At 35.3% G+C, this 13,137-nt stretch overlaps 1 protein-coding gene across 1 annotated transcript in view; it reads left to right on the top strand.

The window, feature by feature from the left end:
- LOC129200362 (nebulin-like) overlaps positions 1-12,983 on the top strand; it is a gene marked incomplete at both ends in the record, with an annotated part of 62,417 nt that extends 49,434 nt beyond the window's left edge. Inside the window, 24 exon segments of the mRNA XM_054811698.1 lie at positions 557-658; positions 849-956; positions 1,793-2,104; positions 2,231-2,335; positions 2,434-2,538; positions 3,127-3,231; positions 4,213-4,320; positions 4,408-4,521; positions 5,287-5,484; positions 5,790-5,894; positions 6,291-6,395; positions 6,487-6,591; positions 7,067-7,174; positions 7,862-7,975; positions 8,462-8,659; positions 9,189-9,293; positions 10,053-10,157; positions 10,470-10,577; positions 10,856-10,963; positions 11,639-11,746; positions 12,388-12,492; positions 12,584-12,688; positions 12,886-12,943; positions 12,946-12,983. Coding sequence (XP_054667673.1) covers positions 557-658; positions 849-956; positions 1,793-2,104; positions 2,231-2,335; positions 2,434-2,538; positions 3,127-3,231; positions 4,213-4,320; positions 4,408-4,521; positions 5,287-5,484; positions 5,790-5,894; positions 6,291-6,395; positions 6,487-6,591; positions 7,067-7,174; positions 7,862-7,975; positions 8,462-8,659; positions 9,189-9,293; positions 10,053-10,157; positions 10,470-10,577; positions 10,856-10,963; positions 11,639-11,746; positions 12,388-12,492; positions 12,584-12,688; positions 12,886-12,943; positions 12,946-12,983 — 2,832 coding nt within the window.
- Positions 12,984-13,137: the final 154 nt, after the last annotated feature.

A 13,137-nucleotide genomic window follows, 5' to 3' on the forward strand; every position in this document is an offset into this window, starting at 1 on the left:
CTCGAACACTGGTAAAAGGATGGCGCTAACAGTGATACAGTTGAATTGAATGCCATGGCCATACTGCCATGCAACCACATACTGACATTTGAGCATGTCCTGTGCTTGGGAACATGATTCGTTTAGATATCTGTGGTTGGGAGATGCTAGAATGCTGCATTCACATAGAGGTCATGCTGAGTAAAGAGATTTGCTCTTTAAAAGCTTAAAATCTATTGCCCTGGTTTAAACACTTCTTGCTTGGCTGTTGGCTGTACATCCCTGTAGACCAAACAGATAACATAACTTTGACTTCTGAAGATTCTTCCCTGTCCATCCAGCTGCCTTAGAACAAGTCTTCAAAATTTTCTCTCAGAAATTTTGTAATTTCTTGTCTTGTATAATTTCCTTTATAAAAAAAATACCCATTTGGATGGATATATAATGTGTCACGTCTAACAGCCTTGCAAATTCAGAATTTTATACATTATTTCATGCATAAAATATGGGGTTTGGTATTATGTTTTCCCAATTTTGTGATGGTGCTGCAAGGCAGTAATTTCTTTCTCTTTTCTAGATTAAATACCACAAAGCATGGAATGAGGTCAAGTCAAATTATACTCTAACAGATACACCACAGCTAGATATGGCCCGAGAGGCAGCCAGAATCCTTAATCAGGTATGGAATCTCTGCTTGACAGTTTCTACTCACATTAGTAACTCTTCTGAGGAATTTAGAAAACTAGCCTTATTAAGGAGATCCTAAAGGAAGGATTTATTACCCTTACACTTTAATCTAGGTTACATATATATGGTAATAATTATCATTATAGTACTGTTGAATTCCTCCTCACTTTTATTTTCCACAGAGTTTATACAAGGAAAGTTGGGAGAAAGAAAAAGCGACTGGTTACCTCTTACCTCCTGACACTGTGCAGATCTCTCATGCCAAACACTCAAATGATGTCCAAAGTGAGGTAATAATTTTTCTCGTTAGGAAGGCAAGTGCTTGGAAGCCTGGAAATGTTAAAGGCCTTCCAAATTCCACAGAAGACATAGAAGGCTTTCCATTAGGGGTAACATCCGGCAGGCTTTTCATGAACCATGAAGTCCACTGTCCTCCTAACAATTCAGACATCTTTGTTATTGTGGGTTTTACAGATATCGGTGCTGAAAGGTCAGATTCTGCTTTCCACCTTCACTTTCTCCAGAAAGAGTCCTTTCAAAATCAACTAAGGTGGACTTCTATATTTTATAAATGTTAAATAATTGAAGTGATATTACAATTGTAATATATAGCTCTGATTTCACTTTTTGGCATATTATGGGGGCTTCCTCCTTGAAAAACTGTGAGATGGTATGCACATTGCATTTTAAACTTCTGCATAATGGATGTTGAAATTATTACATGACTCTTAGTGTGAATATGTTTTATAAAAACAGTATAATGTAAATACCTTAAATAAGCATCCACTCTTCAGACGGTCTCAAATAATTTGTTACAAAACTGAGGCTAAATGCATTTATTAGGAAACATTTTCTAACAAGGCTTTCCTCTTATGTTGAAAATACTGAAAAATGGTAGCATATTTGTCTAGAAAATTATATCTTTTGAAATGGAAAGATTATACAAAGTAACATTACTGTTTGTGTCATATTTTAATCTGGTCGTGTACTGAAAACCTAAGACTGCATTTGACAACTCCCTGTCTCATCTATTCTTTGCGTTGACAAAACCATAGCTCTCCACAGGTTAAAAACAGAGCAGATAATCAGTGTTGATTTTATATGTATTTCTCTCCTCTTTCATCAGCTTAAATACAAAGCTGAGTACGTCAAACAAAGAGGTCACTATGTTGGAGTTGCCAGTATGAGAGATGATCCCAAACTGGTGTGGTTTGAGCATGCAGGCGAGATCCAGAATGACAGATTGTACAAATCAAACTATCACAAAACGAAGTCCAAAATTCACATCCCTCCGGATATGATGTCAGTTGTAGCAGCAAAGGAATGTCAGACCTTGGTCAGCGATATTGACTACCGCCACTACCTGCATGAATGGACGTGCCATCCTGACCAGAATGACTGTATTCAGGCAAGGAAGGCCTATGATCTGCAAAGTGATGTAAGTGATATTACATACATACTACATAATTGCCACTTGGTGTGGTCTAAGTATATTGTCCATATTATCCAAGACTGAAAAATGTCATCCTGAATTTCTTTCATTTCATTATTTTCTATGATTTAGAATATTTATAAATCTGATTTGGAATGGCTTCGTGGCTGTGGTTGGATTCCTCTGGATTCAGTGGAACATAAGAAAGTTAAGAATGCACAAGAACTGATAAATAAAGTAAGAGAAAATATTTTAGCAAAAATATTTTAGCAGTTACGTGATTAGCTCTTCTTTCTCATGTGCAGTGTTTAAGAAAATGTTTCATCTTTTTGTAGAAAGCATATACAAAAGAAGCCCTTGATAACTTTTCCAATTATACCAGTGTGGTTGACACTCCTGACATTGTTCTGGCAAAGATTAACTCTGTCAATCAGAGTGATGTATGTACTTTTTTTTTTTTAAATGCAAACTGTTATATCACTAGAACTAGTAAATGACAACTGCTTTTGCTAAACTGTATTGTGTTTAGTCTTATGTATGTGTGTGCGTGCATATGCATGCTTCATTAATAATAATAGACTTTTACTGGGGTAAATAAGTGTAGTGAGAAGTGATACAAATGACCAACACCAATATTGCTATCCAAAATAATTTTGCACTTTTCTGTAGAAGAATATAGCATGTCCCTTGTTTAGAGTTTACATAGATTTGCTTCGAGTAAATTAGTAGATTAGTAGTAGATTCTTAGTGAACAGCAGTCGGTTGTATGGTGCTAGTGGAGTTCCTGGTGTTGCTACTAACATGTATTTGCTGATCAGTATGTTTAATTTCACTAGAATACTGTGTGGATTTTGTGGTGTGACATACTGATGACATTTGCCTGTGTACTGTAGTGGTTGGAATGTACTACACGATGTTACTGAAGATATGATAACAACAGAAAATTAGTGTCTGCTACTAATAGATGGACTAATTGAGATGATTTATTTCTCCTGTGGAATTAACATTGTGTTTGTTTTCTTTTGTAGCTAAAATACAAAGAAACATTTAACCTTGAGAAAGGCCAGTATATTGGGTCTGATGATACTCCTGCGCTGAACCATGCCAAAGACATGTCCTTATTATACAGTGATGTAAGATTCAATAAATACCTAACCAAGCTTTAATTTGTTTTGAAAGCAACAGAATGTGGAGTGGACTTCAGAAAACTGTTCTATTTCTGATTCTGTCACTAGTCTACTGGGTGGCCCTGGGAAAGTTCTTTAATCTCTTTGTTTTTCGGTTCTTCCCAGTTTGGATCATTGGGATAAGGGTAATTTCTTTCCTCATTGAACTGATCTTAAAGCACTGCTGTGTGGTATTTGGAAGTAGTAATAGCAGCAGCAGTAGGAGTAGTAGCAATAGCAGTAGTAGAGTTTGTGTGACAAAACCACTTTGTAATTCCATCCAATAATATCTTCCCAGACTACTGATGAAATTTACATATTGTTTTTACAAGAGAGGAAAATTGTGGATGATTTACATTATTAAGCAGTTACTTTTGAATAGCCTCACTAATTTTAATGGGAAATCTCTATTTTTTTAAAATGTGACTACTCATTCCTACAAGTAGGCACTTCATAATTTAGTCTGAAGGTAAATATATTTAATATTTAACAAAACATGATGTATTAGAAAAGTGCCACTGACAGTTAATGCTCTTATAATAAACAATAGCATTACTTGGGATTTTTCTCAAAATTTTGAGACATGTGCCTATAAAATTATCAATACTATACTTTTAAAGAAGAGTTCATATCTACATTTTGGATATTTTTATTGCTCTTCCTGATGAGAAATGTTGAATTCCAAATGTAGAAAAAGAAAACAGAGATCAGCTCAAATTTGTACTCAGGTACCTTCCTGAATTGGAACACTTCTTCCATTCACCTTACTCACACTGAGTAAGTGTTCAAAATGAACATTCTTCATTTACTTTATTGGGACTATTCATGGAATAAGGAACTACTCTGTAAAAGCACTCATATTCCATGTGCTTATAAGTGGCAGCGTCAGGTTTCTTGGAAATTATAATGGATTTTTTATCAAAACCTGTATGTGTTTTGTTTGTCTAGAAACTCTATAAAAATGCTTGGGAAATTAGCAAGCCCATTGCCTATACTTTGGATGAGAAATATATTCCCCTTGTTGGAGCAAAGCATGCAAACTACATAAACAGTGAGGTTAGTATGAATTTTCCGTTCTTTCTCTTTTTTTCCCCTATATGTTGTTAGAATGAACTTTAAAATTTTTACATGAATATTTTGCAGCTTAAATATAAGGAAATATATGAGAAGCTGAAAGGTCATTACCTGGCTGGGAAGGATATTGGTGATTTCCCCAGTGTCATTCATTCGCTAGCATTCCAGAAAATAAGGAGCGCGGTAAGGAGAGAATTAGTCTTGCTGTGGTATTTTCCATTTTCTTTATTTTAGTGTGATATATTTAAACATAAATAATGTGATGCTTAATAACATCGGTAAAGGTATTTTCAACGTGTTTATGTTTCCTTATGGTTATTTTGTATGTGGGTTGAATAGTTGAAATTATTTAGGAGATTAAGAAGGGATTTGTTTAGCTATTAGACATATTAGAATAGGGAAAAAACCTTTTTTCTGTTTCAATTTAAAAATCTGAGCAGTAAGAAATAGCACATGACTTGGGATACTTTCGCTTTACCAAAAAAAATGATGTTATTTTGACTCGAAATAGGAATTTAAGAACTGGAAAAGTAAATGCACATTTGTTGTTTTGTTATTATCACTACTGCACATTTAGCATGTCCTGCAAGGCATAAAGTTAGTATAATCTCAAATGTTCTGTCTTCATTTTGACAAGGAGATGTAACTGGATTAAAAACATATTTGTAGCACATGACTTTTTTTATCTTGAAGTCTTGTTAATTTTCTCACCAGCTGTTAAATCTGTAAGTGAAGAAGGTCCTTTTTGTCCTTCTAGAATCTCATCAGAATAAACGGTGATTAATACTAAAGTTAAGATTTCATCCTATTGAATCCCATGGGAGTTTAGCCACTAAATCCAGAAAGCATGCCTCAGATTATGCTATAACCTGTAGCCTATTAGAGTCAAAATTATGTGGAAAAACTCTGTTCTCTCTTCTTGCCTTTTCCCCAATCTTCCCTTTTTAGTTGGCATACAGGAAGAATTACGAAGACACCAAAGCAAATGTCCATATTCCAAGTGACATGATGAATCACGTGCTAGCCAAGAAGTGCCAGTATATCCTCAGTGATCTTGAATACCGAACTTACTTCCATCAGTGGAATTGTTCACCTGAAGAAAATGATGTTGTTCAAGCCAGAAAAGCCCAGGAGATTTTGAGTGATGTATGTGTTTCATTTATTTGTTTGACTTTTTAGTAGCCTTTCATGTAATTTTTCCAAGGTATTTAAATATAAAATACTTTCAAATATTTTCCATAGTATTTACATATGAAATTAATAACCAATGCAAATCCTGTGGGTAAAATTCAATCATTCAAACTGTGAGATGGGCTATTTTTCTCTGTGCTCACATTTAATCTTCCGAATAGATTGTAATTACAGAATATAGAGAAGAAACAAGTAGTACTTTCTTCAAGCAGAGGGCAAATTTCTTCCTAGCTTATTATATCTGTATCTCTTCCACATAGGTGGTGTACAAAGATGACTTAAATTGGCTGAAGGGACTTGGATGTTATGTCTGGGATACTCCACAAATCCTGCATGCTAAGAAATCATATGACCTCCAGAGCCAAGTAAGGATGTTTTCCTCAAATAAGTAAATATCTGTAAGGCTTTTTTCTTCTGTTTATGATTCACTGGGGCTGACACCTGTCCTAGTCCAGAGCAGAATGAAGTAATTCCTATTACAGCAGAAATACCGATATAGTTCAAACTATTAAAATACACTCTTTCAGTTTCAGCCTACTAGATGCTATACCATGATGTGCAATTTTTGTTGTTTGTTAGTTCATACTGGGTATATATTAAGTATTTCTTTTATATGGCCTGTCACTTTTGAAGTTGGTTTTAACTGGGTCGTAATCCTGGGCTTCAGTTGTCCAGAACTGATTTTAAAGGAAGCTGGCAGGGAATTTCCTGGTTACTCTCAGCATTAATGTGATTTGGTTTGTTTTGTTTTGTTTCCTTAGATAAAATATACAGCTGCCGGAAAAGAGAACCTTCAGAACTTTGGTGTTGTTACTGACACACCTCTCTATGTGACTGCAGTGCAGAGTGGTGTAAATGCTAGTGATGTGAGTCTCTCCACTTTTTCTGCTCAGGCTTTTCCCCGTGCTCCTTCTGAGCATTGAAAAAAGTTAACTAAATCTGTCTGTCGTCTCACAGGTGAAATACAAGCAAGATTACCACAAAACTAAGGACAAGTATACAACTGTGACTGAAACAGTGGATTCTGAAAGAGTTCAAAATTTGAAACATCTCTTTAGCAATGTAAGTGTTTCTATACTTTTTTTTTTTCTCTTAAGGTGTTACTGTGTGGGATTTTTGCTTTATTTTGTTTGTTCACTCTGAAGATAAACATCCAAACATGGAGCTTATCAAAGCCAGTGATAGCCCTCTGCATTGCTTGAGTATGGGGAAGATGCTGTATTTCAGGCAGAGGGCATATTTCCTAACTGTAGTTCCAGTTTTGTCAAAATACATGCATTAATAAATGGATTCCCTGAAGAAAATTGCACCTGAACAAAATTAAGACCTTGTATGAGAATGGACATGAATAGTTAAAATGCATTTTTGTCACCCTTTATGTGCACTGTCAAGATTAAACTAGTATACAGCCTCTTGATATTAAGTAATAGTTACAGCATATAAATAAAAACAGAAGAGCTTTTCATTTCTATTGGTCCTTGGTTATTACACAGGAGATGAATTTTTCCACTCACAGAGACTTTCTATTTCCCCGTAGAATCTCTACAAGGAAGCCTGGGAAAAAGTGAAAGCTACTGGCTATATAATGCCCTCTGATGCTGTATCCCTAGCACGTGCAAAAGAACTGAAGCATAATGCTAGTACTGTAAGCGAATAAAATACTTTCTCTTTTTAATCAGGTCATCAATTCTAGCAATGAATTCCTTCATGCCTTACATATCCTATAGGTATAAAAATGTGTTTTTTTAAAATTATCTTCTATTTTTAATTTAGATATAATATGTATCTGTAGCTAATCAGTTTTCTGTGATAATCATTTGGATAACAGATAGTCCTTTGCTGCTGCTTTTTGTGGAAAAAAATGTCACATTTTATAGTAATAGAAACTGTTTCTTGAAAATGTCTGGTTAGGTTTTATTTCGGCCTGGATTGCATAAGCATTCAGGTAAGAAAAACACCAGATATCTTTAAATTATGCTTTACCAAGTATAGAAGAACATAATCTTATCCTTTACCAAACTCAGGCTTATGAGAAATCATTCTCTTTATGGATATCTTTAAATAAAAGAGCTGGAACAATAAATAAATAGCTTATTCTACATCTGTTTATTTTTAAAGTCTTCTAGTCAGCTGTCGTTATTTTTAGAACATGATAGTTGTAATATGCTTTCTTTGCCATTTAAAATAAAATAGAAAACCCAGATCCCACTTTAAAGGCTCTCTCTGCTTGTTGGACTCAACTAAATAGTTTGCTTAGTGATGAATTTTATTCCAAAAATACAGTTGACTCATTGGAGTCAGTTATTTATTGCCTTTCTTTGCATCTGCTTAGGTAAAATACCGAGAAGAATATGACAAGTTTAAAGCACTGTACACACTACCCAGAGGTGTTGAGGATGATCCCAATACAGCAAGGTGCCTTAGAGTTGGAAAGCTTAATATTGATGTAAGTGTTGTTTTTCGATGTGTGTTTTCCTGATAAAACTATACTTATCTCAGAAGAGGCTACTCAAAGAATCCACATGCATTCACTCAGATATCACATTTCCACATGCATTTGGCAGTGTTCAGTATTTGCTAAATTCTGTAATACACTTACAAATGTCTTTTCAAGCTTGTGACTCAACTGTTAAATTGCCTGCATGGCTAAACCTTTGGCGTAATATGTTTATGTGTAAAACAGAGTACTACATAGTCTACCTCCTTTTAACACGAGTACAATGAAGATTCGACAAATCATATTTTATCACCCTTGTTAAGGTTCTGCAAATTATTTTTAGAGCAGGTAAGATGAAAATTGTAGTCATAGCCAAAGTGATTGCTCTCCCACTAACGTTCCATGAAAATATCAGTAATTTTGCTTCAAATTTATCAACAGTTGATGCTTCAGACTATTTGTCAGCATTATTAATGTACTGCTTTAACTCTGCAGCGTCTGTACAAGGAAGTCTATGAAAAGAATAAAGCCAAAGTCCACATTATTCCAGACATGGTAGACATAATTTCTGCTAAGGATGCACAGAAAAAAATCAGTGAAATTGATTACCGCACACATCTCCATGAATGGATCTGTCTACCAGATCTTCAAATCAATGCCCATGTTCGAAAAGTAACCGATCAAGTCAGTGATGTAAGTTCACAAATCGTGTTCGTGGCTCACTTTTCAAACAGATTCTTGCGTTTATACTCTGTTAGAGGAAATGATTTAGCAAAAACTTAGTTGGAGCACTCTGAAGTTTCCACTTGAATCCGTTGTATTATGCACTGCTAAACAGCATCTATATCATATTCTCATAGGACTTGGAATTAAGTATGTAGTTGAGATGTGGCTTAGTATGCATAATTTCAGTGTTATCAGTGTAGGCACTGGGTCATAACATTACAGTTCTACCAGTTCAGCCATCTCTGTCTGTAAATTGTCCTTATTATTTGGTTGCATAAAGTGTGGAAACTTTGGAAGCTTGAGAAAATCCTGGTATGAAGAAAAATAATTTAAATTCCAAAGGAATTATTTTGATTTTCTCAAAAAAAAAAAAAAGGCCAAAATACTGAAACCTTACTTGCCATCATTTGACAGTTGTGTTTCAGAGTGGTTTAGCAATAAGGGATTAGATCCTAGTGGAAGCCTTACAGATTGCTTCTTTGCTCTGATACCTTAGGTGGTATACAAGGATGATCTTAACTGGCTGAAAGGCATTGGCTGCTTTGTTTGGGACACTCCTGAAATTCTCCATGCCAAACATGCCTACGATCTTCGCAGCGATGTGAGTGGATACACTGGGTTTGCTTCTTATTTTTTTTACTCCATTGCATGAAAAGGATGGAGTAGCTTTATTCTACTCCAGATATAATCTGGAAAATGTTATATATCCTTCTCTACTGAAGTACTCATTAAACAAACATATCTGGTTATTTAAACTTTGCTGCTCTAGAAGTAGATATTGTCAAGTTACATCCCATCAGGAAAGCATTAGCATACATTTAAATACTTGTCTTCTCAGAAAAGCACTTACAACAGTAATTCTTCATTCAGAGCCCTTGAAGTAAAGCAGAAATTATGCAGAATTCCTATAACAAAAATGTATTTTGATGTTGATTTTACAATTTCTTTTTCTTCTCTCAAGATCTTATGACACATCCTTAGTTTGGGATTCATATGGCAGAACAGCCATTCTGGTTTTTGATAATTCTTTAAAATTCTCTGGGTTTTGAGAATGTATGCCCCTTCGTAAGTTCTGTATCAGAAGTATGTAGGATATTTATCATATGGTACATATGTCTATTCTATGAATGAGTATTGATATTTCCTAATATTCCTTGGTAAAACTTATCAGCTGTTCTTATCTCGTAAGGTGCCATGTTCATTTATTCAGCTGTAATTTCAATACACATTCTGTTTAAATGCTGGTTCACCAATAGAATAGTTCAGTAATAAAATAAATAGTATATATAGTAAATATATGATAAATTCAATTAACAATAACTAGCCTTTCTAATTAGAGCTCTCAAATTTCTTTCTGCAGATTAAGTACAAATCTAAGGCAGAAAAAATGAAGAATGACTACACTGTGGTCATGGACACTCCTGTCTATGTCCAGAATGTCCTCAGTGGCTTGAATTTAAGTGAAGTAAGTGTTTGTATCACCTTGCACCCCCAATACTGCATATGCCATTGCCTCACAAGTTCTAGAAATGTGACTTTTAATAATTTCTAATAATAATTTCATTTTAATCATTTATTCATTATGGGTTATCTACAAGTCATTGCCTATGCCTTTATTAAGTTACAAGAACACAATCACTAAAATCATTAACTGCCTGAATCCAAAAAACTTTCATCCAGTTTTTTCGGAGAAATTCCTGTATGTATGTAAACAATACATACTGTGAGAGAACATGACAATTATGACTCTCCTCTAATCACTTTTTCTTTTTCTCAGGCTGTTTATCGTGGTGAATATATGCACAATGTTAAAGGCAAAATGATTCCTACTGATAAAACAGTAGATTTGGAGCGGGCGTATCACGCAAACAAAATACAGAGTGAAGTAAGTATAAAACTTTTGGCTCTGCAGAGTTTCTGATATTCAAAAAGCAAATTCTTTAAAAGTTAATGTCTGTCTTTAGCTTTTCAGATAAAGCAGCTAGATTTCACTGCTCTGAAATAAAAGTGGGGAAATGTCCTTGTTTAAGCTACAAGCGTGCATTATAATGCAGACATGGGGAAAATCTTTTGCCAATTGCAATTAAGAGATTTCCTATGCAGCTAATGAATGCTGTCAAATGGTACACACAGTTGTCACAAACTCTCTCTCTTCTCTTGCAGAATTTGTATCGCTGGGCTGGTGTGAAAGCTCTGCCTACTGGATACAGCCTTCCCACAGATGCCCCCAGCTTTCAGCATGCGAAACATGTCCAATACATTGGCAGTGATGTAAGTAATGTGCTAAGTCCTTCCACAGCATGAGTTGCAAGGGAATATTTGATGCCCATCCTGTATGAGCACACAACTGTTTGAGACAGTTATTTCTCAGATTTGCTTGTCAGAGAGCAACAAGAGTGGGGTAGTTCCATGTGGATGCCTGAGCCAGGAACTGAGGGTGGCCATGACATAGACAGTGACCTCATCATCCAGGGTGAAGTCTCAGGGTGAGGATGGAGATGGGGCTGAAGACAGATGCACTTACAACATAGCTCAGGCAAGGCCTGACATCCCAGGTGTGGGTGGTCAGCTCAGTTAAATCTTATTAGTGTGCTCAAGCCCCAATGTTAATAATGTTTGCCTTAACAGAATCTAAAGATTACCAAACCCCATAATTATCTGAATTATGAATTTTGAATTATCAACATATAAATTTCCTCAGGCAGATGCAAATACCTTATTAGATACAAAAGAAATTTAAAGGATTATTAATCACGGGCCATGTGATAAAAGTAAAAATAACAATGATGGCTAGTGTATTTAACTCTGATATAGCCAAATCTCACTTGTTTATCTTTAAAAATCTCACTCTTTATACTGTATAAATTGCTGTCAGAACTGCAGTGTAAGTAGAATCACAGTCAAATTTTGTTTCCATATGTTGTTGTTCCTTTTTCCACTTTATAGCTGAAATATAAAGAAGCCTATGAACACATGAAAGCTAAAGGCTATACTCTGGGACCTAAAGATGTTGGGTTTGAAAATGTGAAGAAAGTGAATCAAGTCATTAATGAGGTACAGTAAATATATGTATTCGCTTTCAGTTTTATTTGTAGTGCCCAAAATATGAATGATGAGAATACGTTGACTGGGAAGGGTTGTAGGATTCCTGTTCTTTGAGGCTTTTAAGAGCAGTTTAGACAAATATCCATCAAGAATGGCAAGGGATCATTGATCCAGGCTTGGAGTTGGGCTGTAGGGCTTTTTAAGGTTCCTGATAACTCTGCCTTTCTGTAATCCTGTAAAACTGTTACCATAATATAAAATCAATTGCAGCATAATTTTATTAACCGATCTGCTGCCACTTGATTAAAGTTGCATAGAAATTACTGCATCTGGATGATCTGCATGAGTCTTGATAGTTTCAGGTTTTATATAAATGTATGCAATTCTTTGGTCATTGGCTTTAATAGCATGAAAATTAAACATACGTATTTACACGTCTCAGATTCTCCATGTATTAGAGATGCTGCTATCAAAAACAATTGTGGAAAATCTTTGCCTAGTTAGAAAATAGTATGTTTTCTCCCTTTTCTCTGGTAGTTATGCAATACCTAGCAAGAAAAAAAAAAAAAGAAAGAGAAGTACTGAGACTCTGCCAGACTGCTTGCCATTTTAACTTTTTAACACGTAGAATGCTGTCTCCTTTGATACAGAGGTTGTATCGGGCAACATACCACAAGTACAAGGACAAGATTCATACCACTCCAGACACACCAGAAATCCGTCAAGTCAGGGCAACGCAGGAGGCTGTCAGCGATGTATGTGTCTTTCTAACATAAGAACCCGAAAAGATTTAGCATAGTCAGCATGACCAAACATGTCAAATGCTATTTTTTCTTTGTCTTTCAGTTGATCTACAAGTCAGATTTCTTTAAGATGCAGGGACACTTGATTTCCTTGCCATACACTCCTCAGGTGTTGCACTGCCGCCATGTTGGGGACATCACAAGTGATGTAAGCAACTTCTGTTAAGATACCTTGTATTTGAATGCAACAGGCCTAATGCTTTTATACTGAAAGTGGAATTTGGCTTCTGTCATTTGCATTCTGTTCTGTAATAGATAAATGCTTTGTAATTGTGTTTAGGGACTGATTAATGAAATTATCCCAAAAGTTAACTTTTGATTTTTCTTTTTCTTATTGCCTCATAGAATAAATACAAAGAGGATCTGAAGTGGTTGAAGGGCTTGGGTTGCTTCCTGTATGATACTCTGATATGGTCCGTGCTCGTCAGCTGCGTAAGCTTTGGGTAAGAGTTTTCTTCTGAGAACCATGTATGATGACGATTGATTTATTTACATGCATGCTATGTACTTCCAAGGAGTTAAGTACATGAAAATGAGTAAAGACTTACAACAGATTTTCTTTGCCATGCTGCCAGTTAGTTGTTTCAAAGCACTGTT

Source organism: Grus americana, unplaced genomic scaffold (genome assembly GCF_028858705.1).
Source record: "Grus americana isolate bGruAme1 unplaced genomic scaffold, bGruAme1.mat H_71, whole genome shotgun sequence".
In the NCBI taxonomy this organism is placed as follows: Eukaryota; Metazoa; Chordata; class Aves; order Gruiformes; family Gruidae; genus Grus; species Grus americana.